This window comes from Papio anubis, chromosome 10 (assembly GCF_008728515.1).
Source record: "Papio anubis isolate 15944 chromosome 10, Panubis1.0, whole genome shotgun sequence".
Lineage (NCBI taxonomy): Eukaryota > Metazoa > Chordata > Mammalia > Primates > Cercopithecidae > Papio > Papio anubis.
Window position 1 is genome coordinate 100226396 of NC_044985.1, and position 22386 is coordinate 100248781.

At 42.5% G+C, this 22386-nt stretch overlaps 1 protein-coding gene across 4 annotated transcripts in view; it reads left to right on the forward strand.

The window, feature by feature from the left end:
• SMARCAL1 (SWI/SNF related, matrix associated, actin dependent regulator of chromatin, subfamily a like 1) overlaps window positions 1-22386 on the forward strand; it is a 66205-nt gene that overhangs the window by 26055 nt on the left and 17764 nt on the right. For all 4 annotated transcript variants that reach the window (XM_021923966.2, XM_031651498.1, XM_031651499.1 and 1 more), the window contains 4 exons: window positions 359-424; window positions 9094-9234; window positions 12935-13153; window positions 20823-20893. In XM_021923966.2, coding sequence (XP_021779658.2) covers window positions 359-424; window positions 9094-9234; window positions 12935-13153; window positions 20823-20893 — 497 coding nt within the window. The remainder of the gene's footprint in view (window positions 1-358; window positions 425-9093; window positions 9235-12934; window positions 13154-20822; window positions 20894-22386) is intronic.

The window sequence follows — 22386 nt, forward strand, 5'->3', positions numbered from 1 at the left end:
TGGGGCACTTGGTCTAGTGCTCCACAGGTGCGAGGTGCCTCTTACAAAGCAGCAAACCACCTTCTAGTGGTTTCTTTGAGCAGCCTCTGAGGTGGGTGGAGCAGGGAATCATGAATCCCACTTTATAGATAGAAAATTGTCCCCAAAGAGATGAAGCAGCTTGCTCAGAATGCAGTAGAGAAGCTGCCACCAGAACCCTGGGTCCTGACCTAGGCCCACTGAGCCATCTCTTTAAATGAGAAAGTGCTAAGGGAGCGTCCACCTTGCACTTGCCATGCCAGGGTCAAGCCTCAAGTGGCCCTTATTTCTGTCCACTCAGGATTGGACCTTGTTCACTTACGTGGTTGCTTCTTTTCAGGATGAATCTCACTTCCTCAAAAACAGTAGGACTGCCCGCTGTCGAGCAGCTATGCCGGTCCTAAAGGTGAGTACTTCTGAGAACCGAGCCCACTGAGCGTTGGCATCCTGTAATATTTTGCTCAGGCTTGCATGTGGTCCTAGTCCAGCAGGGGTTGCAAGTACAGACCTGTGGGCCATGGTCATGACTTGGTGTTGACTTAGGGTATCTCTCCCTCCTTAGGGCTGTGGTACCAATTTCATCTTTCTTCCTAACATCCTGCTAAGGAACTAGTAATCAGTACTGGTAGTCAGTAGTACTGCCTTTGTCTCTCGAAGGTCAAGACTATTGAGGCTGGATGGGCACTGGACTCCAGAATCCTCCTCTGGCTTCCTGCTTAGACAAGGGAGAGCCTCTAGCAGCTTGTCCACTAAATAGCTTAGAAAAACTGCCTGTCTTCTAAGTCACTTGTAGTGGCAAAGCTGTCAAGATGCTGGAAATCAGGGAAGAAGAGTTGTATTAATGAAAGTAATTACTTTTGCATCGACCTAATACAAACAGAACTGAGCAAGGGCCGGCGGGGTCGGTGAGATGTGCTGGTAAAGCCGAGATGGGCTTTAAAAGTTGATACTGTTTTCTGTGGCTACTCTGAGCCTCTTTGGTTGACAGAAGGGGCAGCCATCCACATTCCTCCCTGTGGTGACCTAAACTCATCTCTGAGTGCTTTGGTGGGTGTGAGTTCTGGCTTCACAGCAGGCAGGCGTGGGTATGTGATGCAGATTCTAGTCTTTATCTAAGCATGTTCTGATCTGCAATATAGGCTCTGTGTTTCATCTGTCTCTCTCTTCTGTCTGTGTTTGGTTTCTTGGTCCCCCATCCCAGCAGAGGGTAGGCCTCCAAATTTCCTTCCATTTTTGGGGAGGGTGATTTTTTTCCTATTACTGGAAGAGGGAAGGGGAAGTACAATTAGAAAAGTAGCCTTTTCTCTCGTAACAAGTTAGAAATGTATCACAGATGACTTTGGAGGTATCCACTTTGGTTTGTTCAGACTGAGCTAACCAAAGTGTGTGTTTTTCTTGTGCTCAAAGCAACCTTTGTGTCGTATCAGCATTTTAAAACTAGCTTTTTATTGATTAAAAGAAGCTTTAACTTTTCCTAAACTGGGGAAAACAAATATGCTAAATGTTAATGAAGCTTAGCATTTGAGCATTAATCTTACCAGTTCCTCACAAAACACACGTAAGTGTCCACTCATTTCAAGTTTTCATGTGTTTAGGAATAACGGAATATGACACATCTTCCAAGGCAGGGTTATGTCATGTGCCAAACCTAAGAATAAAAGTCTTTTACTGAGAAAGTTTGGTTTTGCTGGGGTGGTGGCTCACGCCTGTAATCCCAGCACTTTGGGAGGCAGGTGGGTCACTTGAGGCCAGGAGTTTGAGACCAGCCTGAGCAACAAGATGAAATCCTATCTGTACTAAAAATAGAAAAATGAGCCAGGCATGGTGGTGTACACCTGTAGTCCCAGCTACTCAGGAAGCTGAGGCAGAAGAATTGCTTGAACCTGAGAGGGGGAGGTTGCAGTGAGCCGAGATTGCACCACTGAACTCCAGCCTGGGTGACAGAGCGAGACTCTGTCTCAAAAAAAAAAAAAAAATACCTTGATTCTCTGCCAGTAATACCTATAAATATTTATATGCCGAGAGCTGTTGATGGACACACTTAAATAAAATGTTTTTCCTAGGTTGGTGACCTTTCTTTTGGGAGGCTTTAATATGCTTTCTGTAGGAAAAAAAAATAGGCTTTGGTATTATGGTTTCAGTATTTCAGCCATAACTAAATTAAATCTTTACTCCTGATTGTTTAGACAAAAGAAATTGCACAATAGATAGATTCTATCATTAAAGATACAATGTGAAAGCTTCTTAGCAACCATTTGTTAATGTAGTCATTGCCTGGCTGGGCAAGCTGAGTGGTGGACAGGGCCGGAGTCTGCGTAGCGGCGGGTGGGCGATCTGTTCGCAGCTCATGCCTCCTGGGTTAAGCGTTCTGCCTCAGCCATGGCTGGGACTAAGCTGCTCTAACCAGCGCCGGCTAATTTTATTTTTAGTAAGAGCCGAAATTTCCATGGTCTCGATCTCCCTGACCTTGTGATCCATGCATACGACTCCCAAAGTGGGATTGAAATGGTACGCTTGGCCGGAATGATGGTTTTCTGAAATGTGTGCTTCTCATCCAGACCTTTGGAAGCAGCATATACCTCCTTAATATCTTGAGGATGTTTCAAAGTGACAGGTTTAAAAGAAATCTTTAAACTGCTAACTAGTATGTACTACTCTGCATTTGCTGTAGAACTTGGTTGAATTAATATTTTAAAATAACCCCACGAACATGGCCTGTGTTTATGAAGGTGTCTTGGGGCCATGCTCTTCTGCAACATTGACTTCATGTAATGCTGGACTGTGGCAGGACTGGGGTGACGGAATGGGATGGAGCATTCTGTGCTATTCTGTTAACCGAACCTTTCATCTCTGTCTATTGTATTTTCATCTAGATTGGAGTCTCAACCTTGGCACTGTTGACATTTTGGGCTGGTGACTCTGTTGTTGGGGGGCTGTCCTGTGCATTTTAGGATGTTTAGCAGCATCCGTGGCCTCTACCCACTAGATGCCAGCAGTTCCTCCCCAGTCATGACAACCAAAATTGTCTCCAGATGCTACCGAATGTCCTCTGAAGGAGGACAAATCGCTCTCTACCCACCTTGCCCTTCCCCAACCCCATGGAGAACCACCAATCTAAATAAGGAGATGAATCTAAATGTTTTTGGAATAATAAGGTAGTTAGGAGAAAGTAAAGTATGTCTTTGAAAAGCCACATAAGGACCTAATTTAATACCACTTGATTGTTCCTCTAATGTGAACATCTCTTAGAACTATATTCTGATAATTAATATTACAAGCATATTTTCAGCAAATAGGCATAATGAGGTATTTAGATTAAATCATACAGTTCGTTGGATAGCAGGGCCAGATCGTGTCTAGAAAATGTGGCCTTTGAGTCAGCACAGAGAGGACGTGTTAGATTGTAAGAAACTGGTGTCACCATCCCCTGGGAAATGTGACATTTTTCGTCCCCCACAGCACTGTTTGCTGTGGCTACTAATCCTAAATGAGGTAGATCTATTTTTATATATAAATATATGAAAGTAGACATGATAGAAGCTAAAAAGAACAAAGTTAAAATTACCGTTAATCCCTGCAACAGAAAAAGCCATTGTTAACAGCTTATTTTTCCAGCATGTCAGTTATTGGGCAAGATCATCATTTTTCAATAACTATGGAGCATTTACATAGTAGAGACACATCCCATAATTTAATCCTCAGTGTCAGATATGTGGTTGTTTTCCATTGTTGCTGTTATAAATAATTCTGCAAGTGAACATCATCTACATGTACTTTGCATATTTATCCTATTAGGACAAATTCCTACAATCAGAATTGCCAGGTCAGTTTTCATTTGACCTTTTTGGGGGAGGCCTCTGAAGTCCAGTCTGGCCAGGCATAACAGTCTTCACTCCCATTCAGTCTTCAGTCAGAGGCTTTTTTTCCCCACATGACTCCAGCCCTCAGGATTATCGGCACTCTTTTGAACAGTGAGGTGTGTGTGGGGGGTTTTTTGGTTTAGTTTAGTTGTCTTTTGTTTACACTGGCTTTTATTGTTAAACTAGTATAATAACAAAATTAAAAATTTTTAAAAGGCAAAGGCTGCCAGAATCCTACCATTCTTTCCTAATAAGCAGCTGTTTCTCTTTTTCTGTAAGTAGAGAGTACTTTTTATATCTCTGTTGATTGGCTGGATGAGATAGTAGCTAAAATGTATAAGGCTTTTTTCTTTTTCCTTTGTAATTAAAGTAGTTTAAATAGATGATAAATTCAAATGGGGCTAGGCGCAGTGGCTCATGCCTGTAATCTTAATGCTTTGGGAGGTCTGTAGCAGGAGGATCACCTGAGGTCAGGAGTTTGAGATCAGCCTGGCCAAAATGGCAAAACCCCATCTCTACTAAAAATACAAAAATTAGCCGGGCGTGCTGGCACCCACCTGTAATCCCAGCTACTCGGGAGGCTGAGGCAGGAGAATCACTTGAACTTGGGAGGTGGAGGTTACCCTGAGCCGAGATCGCACTCCAGCCTGGGCATCAGAGCTAGACTGTGTCTCAAAAAAAAAAATTCAAATGATACAAAAGGATGGACAGTGAAAAGTAAGTCTTTCAACCCCTCTGGATCCCTAGTCCCCAGTCTCTTTCCCCAAAGGCAGCTATAGTTACCAGTTTTCAGGTTTACTTCCATAGAACAGCCTGCATCTATGGAAGTACGAATGTGTGTTTCCTTTCTGCCTCCTTAGAGTGTTTTACCACCATTGTTTTACACTTGTCTTTATCCCCTTAATAATGTATCTTGAAAATCATTCCATATGGTTCCAAATGACTTCTACCGCATTCTTGCAAATAGCATTCTATTGGATAAATGTATCATACTATGTATCGTCTGTTCTCTTTTGATGGATTTGTAACCAAATAGCAGCTATTACATGCAATATTGCAATGACAATTTTTTCATATGATAGAGATGTGGAGAGTAGAAAATGCAATCCCTCTGTGTCTGAGATAGCTTTCTGCTTATCAGGCCAGAGGGGAGAGCGGTGTCAGCTGGCAGATGCTGTTTTCTCCCCTAGTGTGATGAGGCTATAGAAGTCCCCTGGGGTCCGACCATTCTCATTTATTTCCTCACTTTCATTACATAATCAGACTTAAAAAGGAAATTATTAGAGTTTGAAACCTATGGTAAAATAGACTGTCTTTTCCAGAGTAAAAAAAATCTACCTTAGGCCAGGCGCAGTGGCTCATGTCTATAATCCCACCACTTTGGGAAGCTGAGGTGGGCAGATCACTTGAGGTTAAGAGTTTGAGAACGGCCTGGCCAACATGGTGAAACCCATCTCTACAAAATTAGCTGGGAATGGTGGTGTGCACCTATAATCCCAGCTATATGGGAGACTGAGGCAGGAGGGTCACTCGAACCTGGGAGGTGGAGGTTGCAGTGAGCCGAGATCATGTCACTGCACTCTAGCCTGGGTGACAGAGTGATACTCTGTCTCAAAAAAAAAAAAAAAGAGAAAAGAAAGAAAAGAAAAAAGCTTGGAATGGCATACTTTTATCAGCTATAATTATACCATTCGATGTATTCTCATTATAATATTTTGGTATTTTTGGACCAATGTACATGCAATCACTGTCTTCATTCTGTCTGTTCTTACCCAAGAACTGCTTTATATGTAGCATTAAAATTTCATTTATGTTAGAGCAACAATACTCATTTAGCTTGAAGGCATTATGGTTATCATAGCAAATTGGTTTAGTTAAGGTTAGTACTATTCAGATTTGTGACTAGAACTTTGCCTCTTTTAGAACATGGGCTAGAACCTAGAGGGAACCATTTATGTGAAATAAGCGGACCTGACCAGAGATTCAGAGGCCATGTATAAAGTATCACTGAGTGGTAGGTGGCCTTCTGCCAGTGCTTAGGGCAGCCTCTAGTCAGCAGTGGCCATAATTATGCTGTTTTCTTGGTTTGGCCTGGTTTGTTTTGGGGGGCACCACTCAGGAGTAAAGAATACACCTGCGGTCTCCTTCCCTGACTCCAAGCACTGGGTTTCTCCTGAACGTTGAGCTTTTCCTTTCGCTCTTAGACTTTCGATTTAACTACAGGTGTCTCTTTTGTTGCTCCTTGGATAGTGACTGTGATCCCACATTTATTCTTGATCTGTGTACTTTTGGTCACTTGTCCCCAGACTATGCTTGCCACTATTCTTATTTTTGAAGATTGTATAATGACCTCTGAACTAATTAAAACACAGCTTCAATGTCCCTGCCACATCAGGGTTTCTGAGTATGGAGACTTTCCAGCAGTGTGGACTTGACCTTCTCTTTGATGTTACCTGCCTTCTTCATGTCTTATTTCTAAACTGAATATATGGTATTGTGTAAATTTATTTAGAGTACCATTAGGAATAATTCTGGGTATAAGACTGGACTGAGCTTTGTTTTCCTAGTCTGGGGTTTTGGTGAAATATATTACAGCCCATCAGAATAATTCAGTAAAGTGAGTTACTGGCTCAGTTGGGAAAAAAAAAAAAGAAATAACATAAAGTGATGAAGAATTTCTGGACTGCTTCTTATATAAACTTAGGACTTCAGCTCTTTCCTCTACAGTAGTACATTCTCTTGGCTCTTAATTTTATTTTTTATTTTATTTTATATTTTTTTGAGACGGAGTTTCATTCTTGTCACCCAGGCTGGAGTACAATGGCATGATCTCAGCTCACTGCAACCTCTGCCTCCCCTGCTGAAGTGATTCTCCTGCCTCAGCCTCCCAAGTAGTGGGATTACAGGTGTGCACCACTGTACCTGGCTAATTTTGTATTTTTAGTAGAGGCAGGGTTTCACCATGTTGGCCAGGCTCGTCTCGAACTCCTGACCTCAAGTAATCTGCCTGCCTCAGCCTCCCAAAGTGCTGAGACTACAGGCGTGAGCACCATGCCCGGCCAGCTCTTAATTTTACAACTATGTATAGTTTATCCACCATTGAACTCTCTGTGGCGAATTATATATACACTAACTCAACCTATTCTGCAGGACTTTCCCACCCCCAGCCCAAGAAGAAACGAAGGCTGTCTTTGAGGGTCACCTGACCCCAACAGTGTCTGCACATGTGAATCACATTATCTTTTTAACACCACACAGAAAGTATTTTTTTACGTTGTTCTATCGTAGATTTCTCAGGTGTTGCTTTTCTCCCTTAGCCATGGGAGTTCACTGTAAACTGTTCAATTTAGTGTTGATTTCTGTAGTTTTACAGATTTATGTTTTCCTAGATTTGGGAGTTTTCAGAAGTAGAGGGTGACATATGACACCTTTGCAGCTGGGCATGTGTTAAAGCCCTTATGGGTGATTGTGATGACATACACACATGTTGGGGACTGAGCAGGGAGCAGGTCAAATCACACCATTACAGACGAGGTGCCATTCTGGGTTCTTTTCAAAGCTGGTCTTTTTCTTTTTTTGTAATGCTGCCCTGCCTTTTTGAGGCCCACAAACACCCCTTTGCAATGCTCCCATCACTCTCTAGTCTGGGCAGTGTATGGGAGAAGCGATTCAATACTAACTATATCCTATAAATATCTGACAGAAGACCCCGGAGTTAATTTCCATCATCTGATCCATGAACTGTTTTTGCCCTGGCTCCATCCCCAGGCCAGCACAGCGACATGAAGAATAGGTTTGGGGTGATGAGGAGATTTTCTCTTATTGATAAAACTTTTCATTTTCCCTTTTTCATTGAAATGATCTTAAAGCCAAGGCAAGAGATGCTACCAACGTCAGCTCATTGTTATTTTAATGAGTCTGCCTTAAACCGTGCAGGAAATTAGAAGGCTTAGGTAATTGAACTGTGGAAAATTATAGCTGGAGACATTCATAGCTCTCCCATCATAATGGAATTAGATATTGGCGATTGCTGTGAGGGCATAAGTGCGTTTTGATAATTGTATATATTGTATATTTATAAAGAATGATTTTTCTTTTCACTGTTGCACCTTTATTTATTTATTTTTATGAGGCAGTGTATCCATCTGTAAACCTAATTTATTGTCCTAGGTGATTTATTACATGCAATTGCCTTGCATTACTGTCATTAACTCAAGGTTACAGTGGTTAACAAGCTGTTTCTAGACAACTGAGCTCCATGGTAGGGTCCCTTCCCAGAGCTGAAGTGAATTTTACCTCCAGTAATTTGTAGTGATTCTGTGTTCTAACACAGTAGGAAGTGTCTCTTTTTTTTTTTTTTTTTTCTCACCATCTTTCCCATCTTAATAATAGGAGGTGGGATCTTTAGGTCTGATCCCCATGGGTCAGATTGGTGTCTGGGTAGTGAGGAACTTGGAATCTGTCATTGCTGTTGACCAACTATTTTTTCCCATCTTGCCCATGCTAAGCAGGCTGCTGCAGATCTGGGCTGAGTTTAGGGAGAATGGAACCAAGTTCACCTTTTAAGGTTCTTATTATTAATAACTGCAAAATGAGCCTGAGTCAGGGTAGGCTTGAAGCATTGTGAAGCTGAGTTAGTAAAGGCCTTATTTTCCTTTAAAGGAAGTCACATGGAGACGTATACATTGGCAACCCCTGACACTTCCTCTTGGGAATGGGAGAGGGCTGATTGTAATTGTCATTATCTAAGTTCAACTTGCATGTCACAGATTCACTCTGGAGGAAGTTCAGACCTGCCACTGTCTTCTCCCACTTCCTGTCCAATGCTGGAATCTTTGAGTTTACTCTGTGTTCCCTAGGATACTAATTAGCTTCCTTGTGAATTTTTTTGCAGCATACAGTGAACATTTATTGGTTACTTGGTGTCAGGCATGTGAATACAGCCCAGTCCTTATCTCAAGAGGCTTGCAATCTAACAAGGGAGGCAGAAAAGTTATAATTCAATGTAATATGTTAAGCACTAAGATAGAGCTCAGCAGAGGGCAGGCAGGGAAGATTTAAAGAAAAGGAGATGCCATCTAACTGCTTGCATTGGCAATGCCATTAGGTTCTTGCCACACCCTGGGCATCCAGCTCCTCCGTCACTGGGGCATTTTGAACATTTCCTGTGTGCTCCTCCCTGTGTTCAGAGCACCTTTGGCTGTTTGTCTGTTAGGTTGCCAAGAGGGTGATCCTGTTGTCGGGCACACCAGCCATGTCCCGGCCTGCAGAGCTCTACACGCAGATCATCGCAGTCAAGCCAACGTTCTTCCCCCAGTTTCATGCCTTTGGACTTCGCTACTGTGATGCCAAGCGGGTATTTATGATCTCTTCCCTCCCAGCCCACCCATTTCTCACCCTGATTTTGACACTTACCTTTCTCTTCCTTCTCTCTGGCCATGATGTGATCAGAAGAGCACTGGCCAGGGAAATGGATTTCAGTCCTTCTGTTTCTTACTATGGCTTTGGAATGTCCTCAGTGGTAAGAGGAAAATGGTCATCTAGTTTTAATGGTTATGGTGATCCTAAGTCATCGTTTTCCAGTAAAGGGACCAGTGGCTGATATATAGGTGTGTGGAGCTCTGAGAGCTGGCTGCCCTCTTGCTCAGGGTCACAGCTCTGCATGAGGCACACTGCTGGAGCTATAAAAGGAAAGTCCATGTCAAGTGCTGGCCCTAGAGAAGATGCTGGCACTGACGTGAGCTAGGAGTGAGGCTGAGGCCCCAGGCAGAGGGAAGAAGTAGGTGAGGGGGTAAGGGCTTCCTCCTGGCATGGGAAGAATATGAAGTAAAGGTGGGAAATTCCTCCCTGTGCCAAAAGAAAAGAAAAAAAAAAAGATAAAGGTAGACTGGGGAGTCTGATCCCAAACTGCCTTGGGTGGGCTCTGTGAGTGCAATGCCAGTGGAGCAGGCACCTCAGGACCTATAGCCAGCACCCCAAAAATGCTCTCCCAAAATGGCAAGGAAGCCCTATAAACACGAATGCATTGCCGTGGAATCTTTGTTTTTAAAACCACATTAATTCGGACCTTAGGGATTCTTGTTTTGTGATCAAGTCACAAATGTATTGACACTTTGGAGAAATGGCTGCAACTTACCCTACAAGCCATCTATGAGGGGACCACCCATCTATGAGGGAAAAGCCTTGCTGTGCAAATACATGATATAAACAAGAGTGTCTGCCTTATTTTTTAAATTTTTAAAGGAAGAAAAAAAGTTTTCAAGTACTTTAAAAATATCCACTTACACTCAAACAAAGTACTTATAATGTAAATTATAGTGCTTAGCATAGTTAATTGCAAACTATTTTTAGCTGGTTATTGAGGCAGGAAATTTCCCAATTGTTAAATGTGTTTAAAAGCCATATACTTCTTTAATCATATATTTAATTCATTTTCCCTGTAGATCAATCCAGATTAGATTGATGCTATATAGTTTTCATGGTGCCTCAAAACTCTTCATGTATGATTTAGATTTCTGTCCTATTTGCAAACAGTCCACTTTCTAAAAAGGATCTTCTCTTTCTTGACTATCTGGGCCCATGGCATAATAATGTTCAGCTAGTGATGAAAGGAGCTGAAGATAAAATTCATTGCCTTTCCTCCCCAAACTGTCCCTTCCTATGTTCCCAATCTTAGGCCAGCATCTCCTCAGTAGTTTCTCCTGCCAGAAACTAAGGCATTAACTTTGAATTCTCCTTTTCCTGCCTTCTCGATACACCTCCCCAATACAACAAAGAATGCCTTCCTCCTCATCTTCACATCCTTTTTTCAACCTAGCCCAGTGCCTGGTATGTGGTAATTTTTCAATAAAAACTTGTTGGATTGTGACTATCCCAAAGTCCAGTTTAAAATCTTTGCCGCATGCAGTGTTACACACCTGTAGTCCCAGCTACTCTGGAGGCTGAGGCACGAGACTCGCTTGAACCCAGGAGGCAGAGGTTGCAGTGAGCCAAGATCATGCCACTGCACTCCAGCCTGGGTGACAGAGTAAGACTCTGTCTCAAAAAAAAAAAAAAAAAAAGTAACAAATTATTTGGTATTACTAAGTTTTAACCTACAAGATTAAGAGCTAACAGTATTAGAACCTAGGAGCACGATATCTGTCTTAGTCTGTTTTCTGTTGCTGTAACTAAATACCATAGACTAAGTAACTTATAAAGAATAGAGGTTTATTTAGCTCATGGTTCTGGAGACTGGGAAGTTCAAGAGCATGGCACTGGCATCTAGTGAGGGCCTTCTTGCTGCTTCGTATTTATGACATGGCAGAAGGCATCATATGGAGAAGAGAGCAAAAGCATATGTGTCAGCTCAGGTCTCTGGTCCTTTTCTTATAAAGCTACCAGTCCCAACATGGGGGACCCACCATGATGACCTTATCTAATCCTAATTACCTCCCAAAGTCCCCACATTCAATCAACATATGAATTTGGGGATTACTTTTCTAACATGTGAAATTTGGGAGACACATTTAAGCCATAGCAATATCCAAACTAATTATGATATCCACTTGTTCTCAGCATGGTTTTTATTTAATGCAACCCAGAAGCCAGGGCTGCTTTTTTTTTTTTTTTTTTTTTTAATTTTTTTTTGCCAGCTTCATGCATTAAGAAACCACTGAAAAGAGAACTTCATGCTGAGCTCATTTGCAAACCACTAACTATCTGAAGGCATTTGCTGAGAACTTGCAGTTGATTTCAGAGTATTTTTTAAAAAGAAGAAACAGCTTTACAACATTTTATTCCTCCACCTTTGACCATCTCTTCCTTCTGTCAATTTAGCAAAGGTTTATGAGACACCTATTCTGTCTCCACTATTATGCTAGGCTCTCTAGCCCTCTATAATGGAAAAGCCTAGCCCCTACCCTCAGGTAACTAGCTCATCAGCTAGGAGGGGAGATGAGCTCCTTAAAATACAAAGTAGCAGGCACACTAGCTCCCTGATTTTCTACAAGATTGTAGAAATCAGTTCCATTTCCAGTAAGATTATTGGTGAAGGATAGGGTTTTTGATGGTAATGTCTTCTTTTTTTTTTTTTTCTTTGAGACAGAGTCTTGGTCTGTTGCCCAGGTTGGAGTGCAGTGACGCCATCTTGGCTCACTGCAACCTCTGCCTCCCAGGTTCAAGCAATTCTCCTGCCTCAGCCTCCCCAGTAGCTGGGATTACAGGCACACGCTGCCACGCCAGCTAATTTTTGTATTTTTAGTAGAGGTAGGGTTTTGCCATGTTGGCCAGGATTGTCTCGAACTCCTGACCTCAAGTGATCTGCCTGCCTCCGCCTCCCAAAGTGTTGGGATTACAGGTGTGAGCCACTGTGCCTGGCCAGTAACGTCTTCTCTAGCTGTGTGACAGGTAATGGACATTTGAGCTCACTGCCTCCCATGAGCTACTCAACAAGGGGGGCCATGTTTATGAAGGACTACCTAGGCACTCAGCCGGACTGCCAGAAGCCTATGTGGTGGGCTCCTCCTGCCAACCCCAGCTGCCATCAACAACAACACTGCAGTTACTTTTATTATATTGTACTTGTTTGTGCTGGTGTAATCCATACTGAGGAACAACAGTTTTTAAAATCCCCATAAGTCTCATCAAATAAAGATGTTACTGACATTATTTTATTACATTGTGCAACAGACTCTGTAGGATAAGCCATAGGGAAGATTTAGTATTTAGTGTACAGGAATAGTCTGACAAGCCAAGTTTTTTGTTTGTTTTTTAATAAAATGGACATGCAATTGCTTGACTTCCGGCATTTGCTGCTGGAAAAGAAAGCTCACTGCCAAATTGTAGAATGCCGTGATAGGTGTTTTTTGTTCACCTCATTCCTGACTTTTTCTCTCTTTTCCTTTCCGTTTCTCATTTGTTTTACTGGGGGTTTATTTGTCCCTATAAGTCACTTGAAATTCTCTGAGCTAAGCCAGGGGTGGTTGTGAGAAGAGGGACCTCCTAGGATCCCACATCCCTGTTGGACTGGGCCTGAAAGGAGCCTCACGGGGCTGTCACTGTCTTGTTCTCTGCAGATGCCTTGGGGGTGGGACTACTCAGGTTCCTCCAACCTGGGAGAGCTGAAGCTTCTGCTGGAGGAAGCGGTCATGCTGCGGCGCCTGAAGTCTGACGTCCTTTCCCAGCTGCCTGCCAAGCAGCGCAAGATAGTGGTGATTGCCCCAGGACGGATCAATGCCAGGACCAGAGCTGCCCTGGATGCTGCAGCCAAGGAAATGACCACCATGGACAAAACTGTGAGTCCAGGGCTGGAGATGGATTTGGAAGCAGACGTGTCTAGGCGTTCCTTTCCATGAGGGGCCCTTGAAAATGACCCGGCGTTCTCTCAGCTTTCCTTTCTGTAACACCTTTTCCCTCTTCTCTAAGCAAGAAGAGCAAGTCCATTTCATTCCTCAGCCTACCTAAGTCGGTTTTGAAAAAATCTCTTATTAATTTGTGGTTTTATACTTGTATAGATCGCTGTTGATGGATGGCCATAAAGATAAGCACAGGCAACAGCAGGGTGGTGATCAATATTCCGAATCTCTCAAAGAATGTGGAAATTATGTCTACTATATTTTGAGAATGCCTCAGTCTAGTAACAGTTGTTAGAAAATTAGTCCTAACGTATTTGATACATATGTTAATCCTTTAACCATACTGTGTCATTTGTGTTAGTCAAAATAATAAGTCAACATTCATATAACAAAATAGAGTTTTCAAATCCTCCTAACCTTTTAAATCCCTATTACAGGCATTTATGGTTAGCAGGAAGTTGGCAGCCCCCTTTTACAGAGAGGGAAACTGAGGCTCACAGAGATTGCAGTTTGCCAGGGTCTCTCAGCTGCTCCACCGCAGAGCTGAGGTTGGAACCAAGCCTCTTGCCCCTATATTTTAGGACTCTTTTCACTATGATGGTTTTATCTTTTCAAACACTTTTATTTTATTTCTGTCTTTAGTGTCATACTGTGCTAAGTGCTATAAGCTACACCAGCTCTGTTTCTGTCCTCTTAGATAAAACCTTTGTGTTACCAAGAAAATAACAGTCATTGATAGTTTTCAACATCATGAAGCATTAGCTGGGCTTGATATTACCCCATATAAAGATATTTAGATATAGATCGCAGCCTTCTGGGAGGTTACAAAATAAGTAAGAATGACAAGAGACAGAATGCATGTTTTTCATGTTATTTTACCATGTGATGAGCAAGATTCATTGATAACTTTTAAGAAACGGCAGGATAGAGGATGCACTGGCAAAATGTCAAGCTGTATTGAATTTATGCTGTATTACAATTAATAATCTGGATGGTCTGGAGTAAGTGAGCAGGCATCATCTCTTTACTGTGAAGTTTTCAAACAAAGTTAAACAACATTGATGTGAACGTAGAGACCAGTGTTCCCAGATTATATTTCAGTGGAACCATGAGTAAAACCAGGAAGCTTTGTCACTAAAATCAATCTTGGTGCTCTTTTGTTTATTTTTAGAGATAAAAATGCAATGAGTAAAATATTTTTTCTCAATTTGAAGTTTTTTCTTATAACTTTTTCTTAAACAGTAACTTTTGTCTACTGGTGAACTCTACCAGACAAAACAAATGAACTGGTATAGCAAATATATTAATGGAAAAATTGAGACATGCAATATTTTTAAATGCAAAGATCTGAATATTTATAAAAGGTTATTTTTTTTTTGCCAGCAAAGTTGTTCCTTGTGTGTGTGAGATGGAAGTAAGTTTGTTAGTGTTTCGTGAGATTCCCCAGAGAACACCCTCACCAATACCTGGTTCACCTCCTGAACCAGTTCCAGAACAGCCAAGGTAGACACCTGAAGAAGCAATTAGTGGGCATTTGAATTAAAGAGGAAAAGCACATTAGCTTGTTAAAACACAACTGTGAATTATGTAGTATGGCCAAAAAGGAAAAAAAGAAAAGCAGTAGAAATTTTGTACTTAGTGCAACAAGATTTGAAAGCATTTTGTAAACTTCCACCAACTTGTATAGTTCTTCAAGTAAAGGGAGTGGCTCTTTTCAAAGATGGTTTCAGATGCCACCTGAAAGTTTGATTTCTGAGCTTGTTGGTGATGCTATGAAATTAATTAGGAAGTACCATGAAACTTAGGAATGTTGGGTGTTTCATAACTTTAGGTAGCTATACAAATCCAGTATTTTGGGGGATATTTTCATATTTTCTTGCTTAGAAATGGAGCTACAACTCCCTTTTGGTTGTGGAAAAGTACATAAGGGGCCGGGGGTGGTGGCTCAAGCCTGTAGTCCCAGCACTTTGGGAGGCCGAGGCAGGCGGATCACAAGATCAGGAGATCGAGACCGTCCTGGCTAACACGGTGAAACCCTGTCTCTACTAAAAATACAAAAAATTAGCCGGGCTTGGTGGTGGGCACCTGTAGTCCCAGCTACTCGGGAGGCTGAGGCAGGAGAATGACGTCAACCCGGGAGGCAGAGCTTGCAGTGAGTGGAGATTGCGCCACTGTACTCCAGCCTGGGCGACAGAGTGAGACTCCTTTTCAAAAAAAAAAAAAAAAAAAAGTACATAAGGATAGTGCCGGTTGCCTAGAATCCTGCCTGTTGGGTGATTATCCTCCTTGCTTTGTAAACACTGCAGTCTTAACTCCATTTTGCAGATGAAAGTGAAGCCTAAATTGCAGCATCACTCTTCAAGAATCCAGCTGAGAAAGAGCCCGGAGCTCTTCTCAGTTCAGCACTGGAGAGTTTCTGTCTGCTTCCTTGGAGGCTTAGGAAAATTAAATGTTTATCCCTGAGAGATAGAAATTGAGTTGGTACAGATTACCTTCAGTGTGATGGCTGAAGCCAGACACTAAATTCTTTCAGATAATAATTCCTTAAGAACTTGCTGCCTTTTTGTGTCTTAATATAAATCCATTTTTATAATGGAAAATCCAAGTAGAAAACAGATGTGTGTGCTTTGTGCTTTGGGCCATCAGAAGCTTTGGATTTCTAAAGTCATTGATTTGGTGCATTTCTAAACCATGGATCTAATCAGGAGCATTGCTGTAACTTACTTCAGGAAGGGAGTCAGCATCAGCTGCAGGCTGGACTACATGACCGTAGGCATGTCTTCCAAACCCTGGCCAGCTATGAAATCCTGAGTTGGAAGGGTTAAAATGGGGAATTATGGTTTGGTTTTTTTTGTATGGTTTTAGTCGAATAAGGAGGCCCTATGGACCTATAGAAAGTCCCCTCTCTTGGCCGGGCGCGGTGGCTCAAGCCTGTAATCCCAGCACTTTGGGAGGCCGAGACGGGCGGATCACGAGGTCAGGAGTTCGAGACCATCCTGGCTAACACGGTGAAACCCCGTCTCTACTAAAAAATACAAAAAACTAGCCGGGCGAGGTGGCGGGCGCCTGTAGTCCCAGCTACTCGGGAGGCTGAGGCAGGAGAATGGCGTAAAAACCCGGGAGGCGGAGCTTGCAATGAGCTGAGATCCGGCCACTGCACTCCAGCCTGGGCGACACAGCGAGACTCCGTCTCAAAAAAAAAAAAAAAAAAAGATCCCCTCTCTCCACTGCCCCCAGTTTTTTAAGTTACTTTTTAGTCCCAAGTTTCCTTGCAATTTTGCAAATCATGGTGACTCCAGCCAAGCACTGCTGACCTGCCTGTCAAGAATTGATTCTTTCTTTGTTCCTTCACACCTTTCCATCTGGAAGAATACATTTCTTAAAAAACTTTATATCACAGGAGCCGAGGTGAAGGAGCCAATTTATAGAATATAATGTATAATGAAAGCCTTTTCTCATTTTTTCAGCTGAAATAATGGATTTCGCTTCACAGGCTAAGGAAAGCTGACTGTGGTCATCTTTTGTCTAAAGCCATTTTTTCGTCCTCAAGACCAGGAGCAGAGAAATGGAACAAGTCCATATAGATTTCCTGGTGACAATATCAGTTCACCCTTGCCATTTGATAATCCACTCAAATTTCCGATGTAGAAAAATTTAAAAACTCCATTGGATCTAATTTAATTAAGGTCTAGTCAGGAACAAAGAATGCAGGTTATTTAAAATTTCCTGGCCAGTAGCTGGCAAAAGAAGTAAGATCATGAATAGAGAGTATTATGTCTGCATAGTTCGGGGGAGTTTTTTTAAAGCTAAAACTATTGATTTCTCCCACATTAAAAGTATTAATACAATAGATATCCATTGTATAAAATCTGAAAAATAAAGAAAAATACTTAAAATCAGTAACATTTATTGAATACTTGCTATGTGCTGGGCATGGTACTTTACGTGTATTGGGTCATTAAATTCTCACCATCAGCCCAGATATTTGAGCCTCAGAGCCTGCACTTTTAAGTGCTACAAATTCTGGTTCTACCATTTAGTAGCAGTGTGACAAGTATACTCACTTGACTTTTTTTCCTCAGTTTCCTAATCTGTGCAGTGGTGATAATAGTGCCTCCCTCATAGCAATGCTAATTATTAAATGAGTTAATGCATGCTTAGTTCTTAGACCACTGCTTGGCCCATAATAAGTGGTATATGAGAGTTAGTTGTTATTTTTATTACTATACTATAAAAAAGAATCATCTTTTATACAACCATAATTTTGGCATGTATAATTTGAGTATTTTTCTATAATTATGTGTGTATATGTTGCTTTAAGATATATTTTTTATATCTGCATATAAATATATATAAAATATTATATTTTATATATGCAATAAGCAATACGTATATTTTAAAAGCAGAACTGGGATCGTACAAATACGTCAAGTGGGAAGGAAAACAGGTTACTGACTTATGAAGACTTTTCCATGTTGTTAAATATTCTCTTAAAACATAATATTTAGCCAGGTGTGCTGGCTCACTCCTGTAATCCCAACATTTTGGGAGGCCAAGGCGGGAGGATCACTTGAGCCCAGGAGACTGATACCAGCCCGGACAACATGGCAAAACCCTGTCTCTACAAAAAATACAAAAAAATTAGCTGGGCGTGGTAGTGTGTACCTGTAGTCCCAGCTACTCTGGTGGGAGGCTGAGGTGGGAAGTCCCAGCTACTCAGGTAGGAGGTTGAGGTGGGAGGATCACCTGAGCCTGGGAATTTAGGACTGAGGTGAGCTGTGATTGTGCCACTGCGTTCCAGTCTGACAGAGAGAGACCTTGTCTCAGAAAAAACAACAACAACAACAACAATAACAACAACAACAAAATCGTTATATTTAAAGACTGCGTAGTGTTTTCTCACATGGCTATAATTTCGTGGATCGTTTTTGTTGGGCCTTTAAGTTATTTTCAATTGCTCACTATTCTGAGTAATACTGTACTGAAAAAGTAGCTTACATAGAAATTTGTGCACATGTGATTTTATAATGAGAATTGCTTTTAAGGAGTAAGTTGCTGGATGATGGGGTTTTGGCATATTTTAAAGGGGGTTGGTACATTTTGCTGCATCATCCCCAAAAGGGCTAGCCCAGTGTACCATCCCACCAGTCATGTATACTAGTGTTTGTTTCTTCACACTCTCATCAACTCTAGGTGCCAAATGTTAGGGCAAGATTCCTGAAAGTGCTTCTCAGCAGTTTTCCATCTGTTTGTTTTGCCCTCTTTCTTTCTTATTAGGGAGTGTGGCATGAGTGAGTGTGGGTGGGAGGGGTAGGCTGTCTCTGAAGGACACAGGAGTAAAACTGTAGGGGGGACCGAATGGGGTGCAGTCTGATGGAGGCACACATGCTGCGAGTGAGGTCATCATATGTAAGCCTGCCCTGCCCCTTTGGCTACTAGAAACTGCATTGGGTTGGAGGGCTAGCCTGCTGCTGGGGACCCTTAGAGGTCCATAAATGGATTTCATGAAGTCTGAGCTCACTAGCCACAGGTGAAAAGTTGTGTATGTTTCCAGAGCCTGATATAAAATAGGATAGGTCGCTGCCACTGCCAAGACACATGTAGGATATGAAAGGGATCTATGGTCTAATCAGTGACCCCACAGCTTCCTGTGGTTCCTCAGCATCTTTCTTTTTGCCGGTAAAGTCCTAGAGGAAAGACATCATTCAAAGCTAAGAAGCTGGCCAGGTGCAGTGGCTCATGCCTATAATCCCAGCACTGTAAGAGGCCGAGATGGGAGGATTACTTGAGTCCAAGAGTTTGAGACCAATCTGGAAAACATAGTGAGATCCTGTCTGTACAAAAAAATTTTTAAAAAGCTGGTGTGGTGGTGCACACCTTTAGTCCCAGTTACTTGGGAGGCTGATGTGGGAGGATTGCATGAGCCCAAGAGGCTGAGGCTACAGTGAGCCATGATCGTGTCCAGCCTGGGTGGCACAGCAAGACCCTGTCTCAAAAACAATAAAAACAACCCCAAAGCCAAGAAGCTGTTTTAACCAGACAGCTTTTTCCTCCATTCATGGTTATTAGTTTTAGGTACAGTCTGGCTGTGGTTGCTTTCTTGAGTTATTGAGATCTCAAGAATGACAGGTTCAAGGCTGTAGATGTTATTGCTGTTGAATCATGTCTTTGTTCCCCGGGGAAGCTGTCCTGTCAGTCACAGATCTTACAGAGGCCAGGCACAAGAAGAAGGTCCACCTGTAAAACCGTGCTTGCTGGTGGAAGGAGATGGCCACCTGTCTTGGTCCATTTGTGCTGTAACAAAATACTTTAGACTGAGTCTTCTATAAACAGAAACGTATTGCTCACAGTTTTAGGGGCTGGGAAGTTCAAGGTCAAGTGGCCAGCAGATTCAGTGTCTAGTGAGGGCCCAGTCTCTGTTTCAAAGAGGGTGGAAGGAACAAACACGCTCTCTGTCCTCATGACCTAAGCATCTCCCAGATGCCCCACTTCCTACCACCACTGTACTGGAAATTAAGTTTCAGATTATGAATTTTGGGGGGACACTCTTACTGATGATGGTAAGAATATGATCTCTGGGAGGCCAGAGCAATAGTAAAGGTGATCTCACATTATTATGAAACGATTTGAGCATCTCCTGTGTTAGCGATCTTTATTAGGAGTCATGTAAATGTAAACCCTAAAGAAAACACCGTTTCTTCTTCTGGGAAGTTAATTACCCTATGGGGGAGGTAGACCAAGAACATCTGAATAATGGTTTTAAAATGATGCTAAAATAGACCAGGCACAATGACTCACGCCTGTAGTCCCAGCACTTTGGGAGGCCGAGGTGAGTGGATCACCAGACATCAGGAGTTTGAGACCAACCTGGCCAACATGGTGAAACTCTGTCTCTACTAAAGATACAAAATTAGCTGGGCATAGTGGCACACGCCTGTAGTCCCAGCTACTCAGAGGCTGAGACAGGAGAATCGCTTGAACCTGGGAGGCAGAGGCTGCAGTAAGCCGAGATCGCGCCACTGCACTCCAGCCTGGGCAAGACAGAGCGAGACTTCATCTCAAAAAAATAAAAAATAAGGTAAAATAAAATGATAGTAAAATAGATAGTCATGGTCCATTGGAATTGATTAGGTAAGTCTTGGAGAGAGGTAAGCTCTGTAAGTCAGGTAGTGACAGCTTGGCAGAAGAAAAGAGGGAAGCAAAAAGCAAGTTGGGGAGATGTCACATGTAAGTTGTCACCAGGCTGTGGTAAATAGGTATGCTTAGCCAAGGCCACATTTCAGTGCATCACATGGGTTTGGTGTATATGGTGAAATGCCTACCTGAAATGCTTTTCCAAAGAGCTTTTATGTTTCTTGCCTCTCGGATTCTTGCAACAGTTCTTGGACAATGGCAGAGTGGCTCTAATGCTGTCTCTGAGGACAAAACCAGACCCAGGCAGGTCTTCTGACTTGGCGAAAGTGAAAGGGGAATTATGTCAGCACCAGGGTCTCCTGACTCTCGTGAGGGGTGGTTGAGATTTGTAAAACACATAGGAGCAATAATTAGATCCACTCATCCCAGAGTCTCAGACTGGGGCACTTAACATTCTTAATTTCTCTTTCAACAGAAACAGCAGCAGAAAGATGCCCTCATTCTCTTCTTCAACAGAACGGCTGAAGCTAAAATCCCATCTGTCATGTAAGTGGTCACTAAGCATCGACCTCTCTCTCTCTCATCTTTAAAAAAAAAAAAAACAACTTATTACTTTAGTCTGCCTGAATGATTTTACTGCTAAGAAATGACCAGAGATTATTAAATGTGCCTTTTGTTGAGGAAGGAAAAAATAAAACAGATGATCAGAGAGTAGAATCATAGCTGCCTTGAAAATAAAATTTAGGGGCCAGGCTTATGCCTATAATCCCAGCACTTTGGGAGGACAAGGTGGGAGGATTGCTTGAGTCAAGGAGTTTGAGACCAGCCTGGACAACATAGTGAGGCCCCATCTCTACAAAAAATGAACAGAATTAGCTGGGCATGGTGGCATACACCTGTGGTCCCAACTACTTGGGAGGCTGAGGAGGGAGGATTTCTTGGGAGGGAGGACGGTTGAGGCTGCAGTGAGCTACGATGGTGCCACTGCACTCCAGCCTAAGCAAGAGACTGAAACCCTGTCTCAAGGGAAAAATGAAAAAAGTAAAAGTTTAGGGCACCATGCCCTTGATTACCCACAAGGTGTAAGTTGGCCAGTAACTGGAGCTACTACTAGGATGCACCTGGGTCCCTAAGAGATCCTGTCTTGAGCCAAGTAGGCTGGGAGCCCTAGGAGGGTGGGGTTGTCCCCAACACTAAAAGGGAGAGTTTTTCTAGGAGAACTGGGATCATTTGCCTTTAGGGAAAAAAAATGAGAAGGAAAAACTGCCTTATGGGGATACTCGGGTCTTCCCCAAAGTCAGGGATTGTCATCCATTACTAACCTAAATAAAAAGATAAATGTCAAAGTCTGTTCAAAAGATACGGGCATTGTCATGCTTAGTTCTATTTCCACCTCATAAACTAAGCTAAAGTAATAATTTCTATTCTTAGAATTATTCATGACAGAATCCTCAATCGTATGCCTTTCTTAAGGAAAAACCCACTCCTATTTAAATATCACTGGGGTAGAAACCTGGCAGTTCTAATGATGTGCAGTTTGCCTGACTTTTTTTTTTGTTTAACATTCATGTGATGCTCTGGCAGGATAATGGTCCAACTGATGAAATTACAATGAGAATGGATTCCGTAGGGCTGAGTGGTGCCAGACTGGCTGTGGGGACTGAGATCTGGGGATAAATTAGGAAACATACCTTCCCCACCCTCGTACTCGGCCCACCTACCTCTCCACACCCTCCACTGAGGCAAGAGAGTTCCCCACACCACTCGATCTGCACTGCTCCCTGGAAAGACTGCCCAGTGCTGGCCTGTCCCCTTCACCTCCTGGGCACTGCCCTTTTCTTTTTTTTTTTTCTGAGGCAGAGTTTCACTCTTGTTGCCCAGGCTGGAGTGCAATGGCACGATCTCAGCTCACCCCAACCTCCGCCTCCCAGGTTCAAGCAATTCTCCTGCCTCAGCCTCCCTAGTAGCTGGGATTATAGGCATGTGCCACCAGGCCCAGCTAATTTTATATTTTTAGTAGAGACGGGGTTTCTCCATGT